Source organism: Eurosta solidaginis, chromosome 3 (genome assembly GCF_040869045.1).
Source record: "Eurosta solidaginis isolate ZX-2024a chromosome 3, ASM4086904v1, whole genome shotgun sequence".
In the NCBI taxonomy this organism is placed as follows: domain Eukaryota; kingdom Metazoa; phylum Arthropoda; class Insecta; order Diptera; family Tephritidae; genus Eurosta; species Eurosta solidaginis.
This window is the reverse complement of record NC_090321.1, coordinates 68828236-68845556: the sequence shown is the minus strand read 5'-3', so window position 1 is coordinate 68845556 and position 17321 is coordinate 68828236. Positions and strand designations below refer to the sequence as shown.

The 17321-nt window shown below is 41.4% G+C and overlaps 1 protein-coding gene and 1 long non-coding RNA gene across 6 annotated transcripts; both read left to right on the top strand.

The window, feature by feature from the left end:
- The first annotated feature begins 211 nt into the window (after positions 1 to 211).
- On the top strand, positions 212 to 4765 carry LOC137243898 (transcription factor SPT20 homolog). 2 transcript variants are annotated; one of them, XM_067772190.1, is made up of 3 exons: positions 212 to 466; positions 1053 to 1208; positions 3061 to 4765. In XM_067772190.1, the coding sequence occupies exons 1-3, from the start codon at positions 464 to 466 to the stop codon at positions 4486 to 4488; spliced, it is 1587 nt and encodes a 528-aa protein (XP_067628291.1). In that variant the 5' UTR covers positions 212 to 463; the 3' UTR covers positions 4489 to 4765. The 2 variants fall into 2 exon arrangements, with proteins under 2 accessions (XP_067628291.1, XP_067628290.1); XM_067772189.1 differs by having other exon boundaries at positions 1032 to 1208.
- Positions 4766 to 7347: 2582 nt separating this feature from the next.
- Positions 7348 to 16720, top strand: LOC137246429 (uncharacterized). Of its 4 annotated transcripts, none has more exons than XR_010951484.1 (5): positions 7348 to 7564; positions 7723 to 7906; positions 7957 to 8163; positions 8227 to 8456; positions 16319 to 16720. It is a non-coding gene; the product is annotated as an uncharacterized lncRNA (long non-coding RNA). The 4 variants fall into 4 exon arrangements; XR_010951483.1 differs by having other exon boundaries at positions 7715 to 7906; XR_010951481.1 differs by lacking the exon at positions 7723 to 7906 and having other exon boundaries at positions 7354 to 7564.
- Positions 16721 to 17321: the final 601 nt, after the last annotated feature.

Here is a 17321-nt window from a genome sequence, read left to right as displayed (position 1 = left end):
AAAGCTTTTGATAGGTCTAGGTTGGCCCAGTAATACATGGGGGTTAAAACAGTCAAGATGCAGCAAAACTGCTGCGACTGTAATTTGGCCTTAAATGTTTAACAACCTTACCATGTCAATCTTGCCATCTACCACGCCAACGTCAATTTAACTGATGAAATTTTAGTCGATACTTCTATCGATGCGTCGAAGTATATCGACAACGCTGCCAGCCACCATGGAAGACGGACGATTCGTGAGCAGAGCCCCCTAAAACAACAACAAATACATTATGACATACACGACAGACACACATAAAAACGAAAACGACGCACGTCAACGGCGAATGACAGTCGACTGTCGGACACGACGGCGAATTAAGTATAATAAATTTTTCTAAATTGCGGCCGCAGAAAATTGACTTTTGGTTGAAAATATATTGCACATTTTACGTTTTCATATTATTTGCAATAAAAATAAAAAAATGGTGAGTGTGTGTGAATATCTAGTAAATATATTAAAATTCTATAACTAAGCAGGGCAGGAATAGGAAAATAATAGCTATTAGGTGTATATGCAAAAAGTGTGTTGGCTGATGAAAAAATTAAAAAAAAAGTCTTGTCAAGAGTCTTGTTAGCATGCCAGTGGAGCTCCAGTAAGAAGAACCGCTGCTGGAGAATAAAAAAAATCTCGGAATGAATGGAGCAGTAAGCGATTTTGTTAAGCACATTAATAAATTTAGCCGGGTGATGTCTACAGCATATTTAGCCGAATAGCTGCGAAGATGTCACCGATGTTTGGCTATTTTATGTACCTACCTGCTTGCTAGTACTCATATTCAACACTGTCCCATCGGACAATTGATTGATGTGATGTGGTTTGATTTGTTGACTCGATTTGACTTGATGCTTGATGTGATGTGATCCGTTTGTGGTATGATATGCACTGGTCTTAATGTACATAAATACGATAATTACTTTTTATTGCTGAACAAAGAAGTATTTTCTTGTGAAATATCCAGTTCTCGCCTTTTTTCGTTTCTTAATTTCAAGGTTTTCAATATTTTATTCAAGGATCGTGTAACGAAACCACAAAAGAAGATGCTTATAACATTATTGCGTGAAACCAAGTACATGGAGGGTAAGAAGGAGAAGGAATGGTACTGGGAGAAAATACAGGCAGCATTGAATACAATTGGACCAAAGAAGACCATCATACAATGGAAGAAGGTGGGTTAAAGCACATCCTAGATTTTTGGTTAGTTATTATTATTATTATTTGAGTACACTGAAATTTAAATATTTGTCTAAATGAATTAAAATTGTATTTGCGATGTCTATAGGATTTGTACAGTCATGGAAATAACTGAAAGGTATCTGGCACACTTGCCGAATCATGGTAATATTGTTGTTGCAGAAACAAAAATAGCCCCTTCTTCTTTTTCTCCTTGTATTTATAAAGACACTCAGTTGTCGATGCTGACCGTCCTTTGCCGGATATGGATCCGGTATATGCCGTATATGGATGAGGTACTAACCCGAAATCTCAGGAACGATTTAATATGACCGGATTGATTTATTGTTGTGTCGGACCTGTTAGTATTTACAGAAATTGTTCCTTCAGATTTACTAAGTATTTGAAGAAACTATTCTTTCAGCTTTATGGGATATACAAGATGTTCTAGCGACATTAGAAGACATCCCGTGGCGGCTGTTGTTGTTGTAGCAGGGCTTGCCCATCCGTTCACAAATTGTCATCAATGTCCTCTAACGAGAGTCCAAGGGAACTTGCTGTTTCAACAGGGGTGGACCATAATGAGAGGGGTGTTAGAGGCGTTGGTTCCACAATACATTTAAAGAGATGGTTGGTGTCATGTGGGACAAATTGCAAGCGGGGCATACTTTTTGTATGTCGGGGTTGATTCTGGATAGGTGAGAGTTTAACCTGTTACAGTATCCAGATCGAAGTTAAGCTAGAGTGACGCCCGTCTCCCTAGGGAGAGACCCCGTGGCAGCTGTTGTTGTTGTAGCGATAAGGTTACTCCCCGAAGGCTTTGGGGAGTGTTATCGATGTGATGGTCCTTTGCCGGATACAGATGCTGTACGCTCCGGTAACACAGCACCATTAAGGTGCTAGCCCGACCATCTCGGGAACGATTTATATGGCCACATTAGCCCCTTCAGGCCATCCCTCCCTCCCCACCCCAAGTTCCTTGAGGACAGGCATACCTACCGCGGGTATATTCTAACCCGCTTGTGGCAGCTCTTAGTGCGGTGTTTTGACAGTCCTGCAGCAGCTTCCTCCAAAATGGTTTTTTTTAAAGCTTCGTGCCCATACTAGAGACATGTAGCACAAAAATCACTGCCGATTTGCTTTATAGCGTTTCTTTGTTGTTGTTGTAGCAGTGCGTTTCTTCGTCTTTACCTCAAGTGCTGCCTGCGAGAGTTGAGGACTTTGTCACGACTCTGAACTTAGGTACAATTGCGATTGCATGATTACCGGAGAGTTGGTTGCGTAATGAAATCGATGTGGATGCCCAATATTTCCGACTTTTGTCCCGCCCATGTCGTGAGTAAAGGCGCCGAAAAATTGGTCGGTGATAGTACCAAGAAAACAGTTCATCTTCTTGTAGCAGTGAATTGGGGATACGCTGAAATCATACATAAATCCGGTTGCCATATTAAGTCCCTTTCGCAACGTACCGGGTCTATACCCAGCAAAGGACCATCAACATCGATAACACGCCAAAACTTTCGGGGAATGTCTTTATCGCTACAACAACAACAACACGTCTAATCATTTCGGGGAGTGTTTTGCCTTTACTAAAACAAAAACAAAGACAAAAGTTCTAGTATAAAATATAAGGCACGGTTGGATCACTATACACAATCGAAGAACTCATACATGGCATTCAAAATTGACTCTCAATACTGCTTATTAACTAAGCCTACATGCATATATTTTAGTTATTTCGGCTAAACCTAATCACGTTTGCTCTACTTTTATTTATGTTTATTAAACAAAACTGTTATCTCCTTCCTAGTTCCACCACTTAATTCCTTATTTTCCATCTCTTTACAGTGTTGGCGTGATATGCGTTTGACTACGCGTAAAAAACTAGCAGAGTTGAAACGGTGTCAATTGGCAGGTGGCTCACCACCGCCTGGTATCGAGCTCAACCAAGAAGACAATGATATCATCGATATTGTGGGCACCGAATATTTCTATGAGGAAATGAATGGTGAATTGAAACCAGAAAATTTTATGTCCGGCTTCGATTATGTGCCCGAACATTTTTGTGATGCCATACTAACTGCTGCTGCTGTATCGAATGGTCAACAACAACAGCATATGCAACATCAAAAGGAGCAGCAGCACGCTGCACAGCAACAACAGCAACAGCAGCAACAACAACAACAGCAGCAGCAGCAACAGGATCATTCAAATAATGATGGGGAAACAAATGATACTCCAGGTTCATCAAATCACACCGACACACACGGCGGAGCTTTTCAAACCCACGCCGTTGGTATGCCAACAGCTAATGGCGATCATGTCTCTGGTAGCAGTACATCACAGCAACACAATTCCATGCCACATTTACAGTCATTTCATGGCGGTTTGCATTCACATTTGCTGAGACGTCAGCAACATGCTGCTGCCGCAATACAGCGAGAGTCTGTATTTGAAGAGAAACTCTTGCAATTCATGCAAGATGCTTTTCCAAAGAAAAGCAAAAAGAGGAAGAACCGCGATCCAGATAAGTTATTTCTGCTTTCGTTATATGAAGAGATCAAACGTGTGCCCGAGGAGATACGACTCGATGTGAAGGGTGAACTAATACAGGTGTTGAAGAAATACCAAAAGAGATCACCAATCAAACAGGAGAAAATTCAAACGCATACACAATCTTCAGCGTCAGCTTCGTCGGGGAGCAAGCAGCAAAGCTCATCATCGACGTCAAATGATAAAATACAATTAGCGCAGCATGCACAACTGTCACACAGCATGTATCAATTGCAAAAGAAATGCGAAAGGAATGAAAAGGAAGCCTCACCACAATCACAAGTGGAACGTGTTGCAATTTCATTGCATGCTCAACAACAATTACCACATGCACTATTCCAATTGCAAAAGAAATATGATGAGGGTGCGGAAAAGGTGCATGATCAACGCAAGCATGTGGAGGCTGGTGGTGGCGGTCATCAACAGCACAATAGCCATCAACAAGCGCCGGCGCCACCAACCAACGCCGAACAACATTTACACCATCCACAAATGGCGCATGGCATTATGTTTCCATTGCCGCAAATACGCAATGAACAACCGACAGCACAACAACAACATCATCCTCACAATCCACATCAACAACAACAGCCGCAGCACAATCCACACCAACAACAGCAGACGCAACAACAACATCATCCGCCCACCATATTTGGCACATCATCAGCCGGTAGTGCTATGAGTAGCGAACGTCCTGCTATGGCATACGAGAACGTCGGGTGAATGCTGAGTCGTTTGTGGGAAGCAGCATGGGAGGGACGTGTCACATCGTCGGTGACGAAGGCAACGGTGACGATGAGCACGCTTGCGCAAGGTGAAACTTGAGCTGCTGAATGTTAGTCACGCCCCTTATTTCTATATGTAAATAAATATACATACAATCTCTTTACTTAACACTTACTATATTAAAAGAATATACATATAAAAAAAAAAAAGAAGAAAATAACTCGAAATCACCTTTATAAAAATAATATAATACAATATAATTGTTAATATTTGGCGACTGATTTTTTTTATTTACTGATACATGGTTCCAGCGGCTGGGTTTATATGTTTATGTGGTAAAATCCGTAGCCGGAGAAAGCGGCTGATTTCGACTATATAACGCAAGTACATTTTAACTGGATTTTAAACTGGTACTGAAAACCGGGCCTAACTGCCTAGTCTATTGGTCGGTATTTTTGTTTACCCACACGCTTCTACCTTTTTTTGTTACCAACTACTATCTCTAGGTCTACACCATTTCCAGTTGTAAATGAGAAAGCGTCATTTGGAAATGAGAACAGTTACTTGAAACGAAAAAGCGTTATTTGAAAATGAGAATAGTTACTTGAAAATGAGAAAGCGTTATTTGAAAATAAGATTTGTAAACTGTAAATGAGATTAGTCAGTTGTAAATTAGAAAGCGTTAAATGTAAATGCGAAAGCGTTATATGTAATAGAGAATAGTCGGTTGTAAATGCGAAAGCATCACTTCGATATGAGAATAGTCACTTTTAAATAAGAATAGTCAATTGTAAATGCGATAGCGTCATTTGTAATTGAGAATAGTGAGTTGTAAATAAGAATAGTGAATTGTAAATTCGAAAGCGTCATTTGGAAATGAGATTAGTCAATTGTAAATGCGAAGGCGTCACATGGAAATGAGGACAGTCACTTGCAAATGAGAAAGCGTCATATGAAAATTCGAAAGCGTCAATTATAATTGAGAATAGTCACTTGTAAATGAGAATAGTCAATTGTAAATGTAAATCGTCATATGTAAATGAGAATAGTCACTTGTAAATTAGAAAATATCAAATGAAAATGCGAAATCATCATTTGTAATTGAGAATACGTAGTCAATTATACATAAGAAAGTATCACTTAAAAATGCGAAAGTCCTATATGGAAATGAGAATAGTCAATTGTAAAAGCGAAAGCGTTATATAGAAATGAGAAAAGTGAGTAAATTTTGAATGAGAAAGGATTAAGTGAAAATGCGAAAGTTATGAAGAATAAAAGTTGTCAATTGAAAATGCGAAATTCGTTTTATTGAGTACTTTAAAGATTGAATTTAAATAAACGTGTAATAAATAGTATATCAAGCAACGACAATAACCACAAATTGGTATGGGTTCAATGCACTGCCCATGAAAGAGATGCCCACATGGTAATAGGCGAACAATGGACTTCCTTTGCATTTTATTTACGCACACAGCACAACTCTCTTTAAACTCCATTTTGGTAGCGCTCGAAAAGTTCGGTTATAAGTTTTTATTTGGTCATATACCGATAGACTTATAAATAAATTAAAATATGTATATATAACTTACTTGCTGCATACACTTTCTAATCGTAAAGTGGTTTAAGTAAAACTATAATATAAAGTGGTTTATGTAAAAGTATAAATAAGGAACCCGAAGTCCGTGGGACACAATGGGAATAATCAACAAAGCCTTATTAATACCTAGTGTTATTTTAGTGAAGTAAGTAGTGGTAGTGGTTAAATACCATCATAAAAGCTAACCACGGTTTTAAGTTATTTAAGAACTTAGTTTGGATCTGCTTTCACATTTGCAAGTGACTATTCTCATTTCCATATGACGCTTTCGCATTTTCAAGTGATACTTTCTTATTTATAACTGAGTACGTATTCTCAATTACAAAATACGCTTTCGCATTTCCATTTGATGCTTTCTCATTTACAAGTGACTATTCTCATTTCCATATGACGTTTTCGCATTTACAATTGACTATTCGCATTTACAACTGACGCTTTCGAAATTATATCTGACGCTTTCAAATTTTAAAATGACGCCTTCTCATTTACAAGTGACTATTCGCATTTCCAAATGACGCTTTCGAATTTAAAATTGACTAATCTCGTTTGCAAATGACGCTTTCGCATTTACAATTCACTATTCTCATTTAAAACTGACTATTCTCATTTTCAAGTGACTATTCGCATTTCCATGTGACGCTTTCGCATTTACAATTGACAATTCTCAATTAGACTGCTTGTACGCTACCAACTACAAGCAAGCAATTGGAATTGGTTTGTATTGCCGCGCCTATCCGTCGGCTATGGTCACATTGTTGTTGTTGTTGTTGTTGTAGCGATACGGTTGCTCCCCGAAGGGTTAGGGAGTGATCGATGTGATGGTCCTTTGCCGTTTACAGATCCGGTACGCTCCGGTAACACAGCATCATTAAGGTGCTGGCCCGACCATCTCGGGAACGATTTATATGGCCACATTAAACCTTCAGGCCAATCCGGTATTTTAGTCGCCTCTTACGACAGGCATACCTACCGCGGGTATATTCTAACCCCCTGACCCGCTGGGGACATGATGGTCACATTGTCCATTTGATTTGTGTGAATTTTTTCGCACAAGGACAAGACTTCGCAACGCCAACAACTTTCCATTTCTTGCGTTAACGATAAAACAAGTTTTTTGTTTGATTGAAGTCTTTCGTAGGCGAATAGTAGGTACAATATTGGCATATGTAAAGCGGGAGTTATTGGTGCCGTATGTCTTATCGCTGTAGTTGTATCCCTAACGTAATCAGCTGTTTATCGTTACGACGATAAACCAAAAACCAATTGCCCTACAAGACGGAGGTAGCTAATTCACCCACACATTCAAAGCTTTTTTCGCTCTCCACTAACACATCGACGTTTCAAGCTGTCATCGAAATGACAGTTCATTAATTATTCCGGGAAACTTTGAAACGGAGAAAAAATATTGTTTACAACGCAAAATATCTTGTGCTTTTAGTTGTGACATGTGACGGAAATTAAAAAATAATATTAAGGGTAACGTTTTACAAGACGGTGCACCACCTAATTTAAAAATATCAAATAATAATAAAAACGGAGCTCGAGGCGCGTCTTTTGATTCCTCGTTTGATAATTTTTGATAAAAATTAGGGTGTGCACCGTCTTTTAAATCGTTACCATATTAAGTTGTATAGATTCGACGGGGTGGCATACAAGGTTTCATGTCATACTAAATCGCTCCCGATATGGTCGGGCTAGTACCTTAATTGTTCCCGGAACGTACCCGATATGCATCCGGCAAAGGACCAGCAAAGGCGATAACGGGGAGTGTCCTTATCGCTACAACAATATTATTTACTTTCTGATTTTCATTCATACGTATGTGAATTTTTAAATAATAAAAAAAAAATGTTATATTATTCTAATAGATAGCATCTCCGCCGGGTTGCGATGCAGCTCAGAATACGCCAAAATCAGAGGAAATCTACAATTAAATGCAGATTCACGTGTCATTTGTCAAGGATACAAGGTACTTTACAACCAATATGCTTTGGAATACGGTGTCAAACTGGTTGGATGTATTTCCCTAAAAAAGGGGGGGAACTACGCATCTTGGTTTGCCAGTATTTCCTTCGGTAATTTATATTGATTTAAAAATTGCAATAGTAGATAATGTAATGTGAATTAAAATTGAATAGGTAGCCAGAGCAAAAAACGCAACTGATCGCCTTGTAACTGTTATTTATGTGGCGCCACCGGGAGCTGCTGCTCCTATCCTAGAAGCATTAGAAGCAGAAATGTCTGATTATTTGCATCACCAAAGGTGTGCCATAACATCATATTGTTCGCGTTAAGCACGCTCTCTTAAGCCAAAAAAAAATCGCGTCTAGTCAGGCCCGATTGTCCAGGAATCATCGCACCAAAAAGGGTAAGTAAATTGGCTACCATATTAAATAATTTGTCATGCTTTTGTTGATAATCAACTGAAGAATGCAAATACGACAGAGTTCGAAGTTCATGTGAAAACCAATTAATTTTTTAGTTAGCGTTTGAAGAGAAAAATACATATGTATGTATGCATAGAACTGCATAGAAGGGTAGCAATTAATTATTATAAGCAGATTTACAAGATTTTTTGTCATTTTCCCTGCGTCGCAGTTGTCATTATATTGCGTAAACAGAGGACATCAACACCTTACTACCCACAGCCAGTTAAAATTTTAGTAAATTTTGCTCTTAATTACTGTTACAAAACGTGGAAAGTTATATATCGAGCATTCCATGGAGAATGGTACATTTTAGCAGACTTTCGCATTGCGGTCATTATTAATATTCAATCCCTAGAAGGTTTAATGTAGTCATGTCAATAGTTCCCGAGATGGTGGGGCTAGTACCACAATGGTGCTTGTTACCGGAACGAAGATAGATAGATAATCTAGAAGGATATGGTCCGCCGTCTGCTGATCCATCACAAAATCGGTATGTGTTGTTCGATATTATATCCAGCTTTTGCATGTGACTGTTCAGTCTACAGTGTCTTGTAAGAATAGCCGTTAGGATTCTTAGGTTATATTTTTGAGAAGCCTATTAATGCCCTATATCGAGTTGTGCTGTAACCCCCTAACAGTAACTTAGATTGACTCAGGCCTGGCATATTGCGCCAGTGTTCTCTCTTTTCCCTCCCTTCTACTATTAGGGGCATTTATTGAGTGAGCCAACTGCCAGGAACGGCTCGGGATCGATGGGTCATGCAGTTGCTGCCTCTCTTTCCGCGTTGTCCGCCTGCTGTTGTTGTTATAGCAGTGCTTCGTCCCATCCAATAGGTGCGACCGATCACAAATTGTCATCAATGTCTTCTAACGGGAGTCGAAGGAAACTTTCTGTTTCAACAGGGGTGGACCATAATGAGAGGAGTGTTAGAGGCGTTGGTTCCACAATACAGTTAAAGAGATGGTTGGTGTCATGTGGGGACACATTATAAGCAGGACAATGTTTTGTATGTCGGTTGATTCTGGATAGGTAAAAGTTTAACCTGTTACGTTATCCAGCTCGAAGTTGAGCTAGAGTGACTACTCTCGTTTCCCTAGGGAGAGTGCGTTCCTCCTCTGCTAGTTTTGTTCTTTGAGTACAGGAATCACCGGCATAGAGTTCCGACGCCTGTTTGTGGAGTTCACTGAAGACATGCTTGTGTTTTTAAGCTTCATACGGCTGTGTTCTCAGGTGCCGTATTTCCTCATAATGTAATGAGGCCGAGAACAAAAAGAGCCACAAAAGATTTATAAAAGTTACGAGGACGCTGGATTTTGGAATCTAGCCCAGAGCAACCTGTCCGATGCAACCATCCCTTGCACTTGAAACACTGACAAGAGTATTTATTTTTTAAATTTAGTTTATTTATTATTACGGCTGTTTAGGCCTAAAACTTAAACTACTAAGTACAATTCATTGTTATAATCACTTATTTCTATTGAATATGCTGTTGGAATGCCATGTGATTCCGATCAGCATATTTACTAGCGTGACAAAGGGACGAGTCTGGGAGCCACTCATTTAAGGAAGGTTGGAAAGGATGCGTTTCCAATCCTCCAGTGCTCCCAGCTTAAGTCAACAAAATTTGGAGCTTATATTTTTCAATTATATGTGTATTTTAAGCTGACGGAATGTATTAGTCTCCGATCAACACAGCTACGCTTTCCAAGGCAGTCGGTTCTATGTACCGGAGCGACTTGTGATTTTTCCCGACCAAGGACTGTCATATCAGTGTAACCCCATTTAATTTGTTGCGTCCCTCCCACAAATTGTCATCCCCCCCCAGTTCCTTGCAGCAGGACTGCTCCACATTCTCTTGCTCCGGGAAGGTATCGAATCCAATCCGGGTCCGTCTCCTGACCCCGGTCCTGAGAAATGGTTTTGCTGCATCTCCCGGAAAAGAATCTTTTTAGGACCGTCATACTCTTTTCAGTGTGTCTCGTGTAAGGGATGGTTGCATCATACAGGTTGCTCTGGGCTTGATCCCAAAACTCGACGTCCACGTAACTTTTATAAATCTTTTGTGGCTCCTTGCTGTTCACGCCCAAGGGCGTCCCGTAGTCTACGCCTAAGCGCCCCCCCCCCCCCACTACCTTCCAGCAGCCCCGCTGCTCAGGAAGCCACAAAAAGTACCCGGCTGCTGCTCGCGCCCCACTTCTCCAACAACTCAAACAGCTGCTACCACTCATAACTACTATCTTCGTAGTAGAGTCGGTAGCAATGCTGAGCATCAGCCCCTGCCCCCGTCTTCTCCCCCTCTTTTCCGGCAGCAATCGTGCAGGTCAGGGAAACAGACTCTTAGTCCATACCTCCGTTTGCACCGTCTGCCAGCACAGAATATATAGGTTTGCGACATCCGCCCAATGCAGCTCCTGCCTTGGGTGGTGCCACTTTCCAAGATGGTCTGGTCTCCGCGACGGAAACCCCTGACGGGTTTCATCGCGCCATGTTGCCAGGTCGCAAACCCAAATCATCCGGGTACCCCAATGCTTGCCCAAGGACGCCCAGTCCCAGGGCCACAACAGCTATTGCGCCCTGGCCTTCCACAACCTAGGCGTAGTCACCCGTCACTTGCCCCCAGAGTGGCGACGTCTCCCCTTATTTGTATTTGTATTTATTAGGCAATTCATCCCAGCACAACAATTTGACAAAAATTATTTTACAGTGCTAGTCGGTAAAAGGCATAAAATAGGAACAATCTAATCTTGAAACTTAAAGCTAATGACTATGGCTAAGAAAAGGTTACAAAAAATAATATATTTAATAAATAGTAAATAGATAAATAAAGGAATGATAGAGTACATTTGCTTAGAAGGAATCAGTATTTTAATTGTCTAGGTTATTATAGAAACTTGTTAATTCTTTATTGAAGAGCAGAGCATTGCTTATAAGCCTAAGTCTAGAAGGGAGCGAGTTCCAAAGACGTATGGAATTAATGAAGAACTGGCGATCAGATATTAGCATACGATGTCTGAAGTGGGTAAGGAGAACAGATCTAGACGACTGGAGAAAATTTAGCCTCCGATACAGATAGTCAGGTTCCTTCATATATATTAATTTATGTAGCGTAGTGAGCGTTTTAAGTTTAATAAGGTTATCGAAAGAAATGTTTAGCAACCTGTAAGCATGTTGAGAGACGTGGTCAAGTCTTTTCAACCCATAGACGTATCTAGCAATGTTGTTATACACAACATTAAGTTTCCTCTTACATACATAGTCACAATTGGAGTAAACCTCACAACCATAAAGGAGCGTAGGTATTAAGTACGCTTTTGCTATTAGTAGACGAATATGTAACGGAGTAAAATATTGTGTAAGCCAGAGTGTACGAAGCATCCCATACACTTTTCCCACTGTGCGGAAGATGTGATCTTTCCATGTCAGGGTTTTGTTAAAAACTATACCTAGATTTTTTGCCGTGTCAACGTATTCTATAATAGTGTTGTCTAAAATTAAATTTTCCATTCCACTTTTATCTAGTGACCTTCTATGAATGACTATACATTTCGACTTCTTAGGGTTAAGACATAAGCCGTTAATAGAAGCCCACGTACCAATTTGACACAAATCGTAATTTAAGTTATTAATACATGAACTGGTACGATCACTAGGACAGCACATATACAATTGTACGTCGTCAGCATAAATGTGAATATTACAATACTTGAGAACACCAGGCAAATCGTTTATATACAAAACAAATAACAGGGGACCAAGGATTGAGCCTTGTGGGACTCCTCTTAAAACACTGACGAAGTCAGACTTTCTGCTACCAACACTTACTGCCTGAGTTCGGTCGGCCAAATACGATCTGATTAGGGCTGTTGCACAGTTGGAGAAATTAAATAGGTTGTCCAGCTTCTTGCAGAGAACGGTGTGGTCGACCGAGTCAAACGCTTTTGAATGGTCGAGAAGAGTCACGAAAGCAGTAAAATTTTTGTCAAAAAATTTATGCACTTCAGAATTCTGCAGTTAAACTGTAATGGACTAACTGGGAAGATTACGGAGATAGTCGATTTCATGAAGCGGCACAACATCCGCATTGCTGCGATTCAAGAGACTAAACTCACAGCAGGATCTGCATTGCAGACCTGCTCTGGGTATAATGTCCACAGGAAAGACCGCGAGAGCGGAAATGGAGGCGGTCTCGCGTTTATCATACACGACTCTGTGCAATATTATATATTTGTTCCCGGCATCAACCGCAGGGACAATGTCTTAGAACGTCAAGGCCTATCTGTCCGGTCAGGCGATGCAAACCTAGAAATCATCAACATCTACATCCCTCCTGCCACCTGTTGCCGCAGTGGATAACGCCCAAATATCAGGGCCTTACTCACTGGCAACAATCGCATTATCTTAGGCGATTTCAATGCCCATCATGATCTATGGCATTCATACTTGCGGGCGGACAGTAGGGGTGAGATGTTGACGGATCAAATAGAAGAAACGACGTTCTGCACAATAAACGGAGACGCCCCCACACGTAAGGTAGGAAGCTGCCACAGTTCGCCAGATATCTCAATCGTGAGCGCAGAACTCGTAAACTGTGTCAACTGGCAGCCGATGGTAACATTGGCATCCGACCACCTGCCCATACTTATTTCGCTTGAGCGTACCGCCGACTTCATCGTCACTGAAAAACGCACTTTCATAAACTTCAAAAAAGGAAAGTGGGACAGCCGCTTTGCTGCTCTCCCTATCCCGATTGATGCCCGCCAAGGGGCGTGCCTTTCGTAAGGTCATTAAATCCGCCTCGGCACATTTCATTCCCGCCGGGAGAATTCCCGAAATCCGGCCCCACTTCCCGGCGGAGGCCGCAAACTTAGCGAGAGAACGTGACCTTATAAGACAGCTTGATTCAGGCGACCTCCAAATAAGGGATATAAACCAACGCATCAGATTGCTTGTGGATGAACACAAGCGGGCGAAATAGGAGGAGCACCTAAGAGGGTGTAACCTCTACCGGTGTGGGTAAACTTTGGTCCACCGTAAAGTCCCTATCGAATCCGACTAAGCACAAAGACAAAGTTTCCATCGCCTTTGGCGACAAAGTGCTGTCGGACGCGAAAAAATGCGCGAGCGCTTTCTGCCGACAATATATAATGCATCATACGGTTTTCAGGTCCTTATATACATACATATATGACCGTCCTAAAAAGATTCATTTCCGGCAAACGCAGCAAACTCATTTTCAGGACCGGGGTCAGGAGAAGGACCCAGATTGGGGTCGATACCTTCCCGGAAGAGGAGAGTATGGCGCAGAGCCGCTGCAAGGATCTGCTGGAAGGATGACTATTTGTGGGAGGGACGCAATAAATTAAACTCTGAGTCCGCCTGCTCATTACCCTCTACTCCCCTGTGGCCTAGGACCCAGGGCAACAGTACTCCGTTGTGTGCTCCTAATTGATTTAGCTTTTCTACGCACTGAAGGACCAGTGCTGACTTTATTTCGAACGCCGCAAATGCCTTTAGTGGGGCCTGACAGCCTGACTGAGTATGGCAATTGTTTCATTGGGGTATCAGCGCTGAAGGTTCAGCTTAGCGCACTAACTTATGGCGAATAATTCCGCTTGAAAATGCTCGGATGTGCTTTTAGAGTTACTGATATTTTGGTTTTGGGTCCGAAAACTCTGGCTCCAATCCCCTCTGGCGTCTTCGAGCCATCTATGTACCATACGATCTTGAGCAGACTAGTAATACATTGCACCCGCCCATACCTATACAACCGTACCAAGAGACTGAGCAGCCCATTACATTTTGGCACAACCGGAGCACTGCTGGACATCCAATCTATATGAAAGCTATGAATTCAAAAGTGTTTGTACCAGTGGCTGGTGCACACCGAACTGGACCAATGTATGCTATATTGATGCCTGCACAAATACCAAGCTATGTTTATGTGAATAATGTTACTGCTTATGCCCATTTGCACGGTTGAGCACATACAGTACCTACGTTTATACAAGGTGGAACGCCACACTATCTACATGGCGATGTAGCCACCGATCACGTTGTTGTAAGAGATTAAACTGTAGACTCATGACGGGTATTCTTACTGGACACTGCTTTCTGGCGTCACATGCCTTTAAATTAGGCTTGGTCAGTGATAGCAGATGTAGGAAGTGCGGGTTGGAGGAGGAAACGATCGATTACGTTCTGTGCTCGTGCCCTGCGCTTGCCAGGCTAAGACTCCAGCTGACAGCTGTCAGATCTAGAAGCAGCAAGTGGCTTAAGTTCTAGGAAGCTTCTGGTATTTGTCAAGAGGACGGAGTTATTTTATAACATGTCCTGGTTGTTGATAGGGTTTTTACCTTGGTCGTTAAAACAAACTTCTGGTCACACTAAGGACTCATTCAGTCTATGTGAGGTCGTCATGAGCCCGCCAGTTCAACCTAACCTATATTTTGTTTTGGTTTTTACTTTAGAATCAACCGTTTAAGTAAGCGATGCCAGCTAACAAGCACCTTCAAATGTAGATCCATAAGGAACATGGGGTCGCCAAAGCCTCGGCTGTTAAAGAAACAGGATTCGCCACGGGTAGGTCGAGGTTCAAAATTGGGTTGGAGAAGCTATATATTGCGCTGACAACCCATTGAACGGGTTACGCTACACAACCCCCCGAACCAATTTGGTATTTTAATCGCCTCTTACGCAGGCATGCCTACCACCGCGGGTATACTCTAAGCCCCCTAACCCGCTGGAGCCATGAGAAGCGTTAGTGACCTTGGGTGTCCCAAGGAAAGTTCCGTCGTGTCTTGTGTTGTTGGGTGAGCGGCCAGGCAGCAGCGTGCAACAAATGCACCATTCAGGAGGATACCCTTGCTGAGCCCAGAAAATCTGGGGAAGTTGAATGTACTGGTCGGATGCAGCAAACGAGTATATTCTGTAATAGCATATGCTCAACTTGGAGATAACCAAACGTTTATTTTCCTGTCCAACAGGGAACTGGTTCTAGACCCTGCTGCTAAAGAATGATAGGCGTAGTCACATTAATTCGTTCCCGGGCTACTCGGGGAAATCAGTTTTAGCAGTACTTTGCACTTTTCATACTGCACGTCCATACAAGAACTTCGGATAATGAATTAAACAGTTGTTGTTGTTGAATTGCGGCCACCGTGGTGTGGTGGTAGCGTGCTCCGCCTATCACACCGTATGCCCTGGGTTCAACTCCCGGGTAAAGCAACATCAAAATTTTAGAAATAAGGTTTTTCAATTAAAAGAAAATTTTTCTAGCGGGGTCGCCCCTCGGCAGTGACTGGGAAGCGCTCCGGGTGTATTTCTGCCATGAAAAGCTCTCAGTGAAAACTCATCTGCCTTGCAGATGCCGTTCGGAGTCGGCATAAAACATGTAGGTCCCGTCCGGCCAATTTGTAGGGAAAATCAAGAGGAGCACGACGCAAATTGGAAGAGAAGCTCGGCCTTAGATCTCTTGGGAGGTTATCGCGCCTTACATTTATTTATTTATGTTGTTGAATTAAACAGTCATCTGCATTTGTTTGTTTTTGTAGCACGTCTAATTTCCTTCGTAACATCAATCAATTATCCCTTGTTATAATGTTGTATTTTCTATGAATGCAACAGCAAAGTATCTTCGGGTACCCCTGATTCTAGTTATCTGAAATCTCCTTGAGTCCCTTGTGCCTTTGGCCTCTGAGAAAAGAGCTAATTGTGGAGCCCTATTTATAGATCATTTTTCGCGTTAAATATATTAAAAACTTTAATCTATCCTTACTGATATTAGTTTCTTTCCCATTCTAGGTAATTTGATTTTGACGATGTGCGCAGAACAATATTCCAAATATTCCAGCTGTAGCTGAAGGAAGCACATACATTTATAGAAAAACATCATTACATTATAAGAAAATTGGGGAAGGGTCAAGACCAAAGGATCAATATCACCTGTAAATCGACTTTGATAGCACGAATTGGGGCTTCCGGTATTATCCCTACAAAACCCATATGGCTCTGCAAACTGATGTTGAACAACACCACCAGCGCAGGAAAAATTGGGCATCATCAGTGACCTTCGAAAGTTTCAGAAAGGGCACAGCTATTAATAGACGTTATTGTACTTAATTAGTTTGTACATATCAATATACACATATGTAAAGTATACTAGAGTAATAAGGGAATAATTTAAATTGTAAAAAACATTGTATATATGAATTATTTATAATTAAATACTATCTGAACAAAAAGGGCGCGTTTCATTCATGGAAAAAGCGATTTGACAGAAGGTTATCGATACGGGTAACCGATAGGCCAGTTACCCGTGTTGTTGTTGTAGCATATGTTTTGGTTAGCGATAACGAAAACATAACTGATGAAGTAACTTAAAAATGTAAATAACCTCGAGCGAGAAGGAATGTCGAAAACACAATAGGTATGAGCGAGAAAGCGAGTCACACGTACACTATTTTGAGAGAGCGCATGCGTTACCTTTTTCACGACAGCAATGTAAAAGTCATTAAGACGATAATTGGTGAACAAGTTATTGGTGACGATTAAGTAATCGATTAGGTAACGGGTACCTGTCTTGTAGGGTGGTTGGCTACGATACGGTTACGACCTTAGCGGCACCAATAATCGATTGCATTGATTCCCATAAGCAGGCATGCTTAACCAACGAACCGATATCATTTCGTTACGATAATTAACGTTAATAAACGAAACAAAGCCATTTCGTTTCGTTTCTTAACGTTAAGAACGTCAAATTAACGAAATGATTTTGTTTCGTTTTCTGCCATATCAAAACGAAATC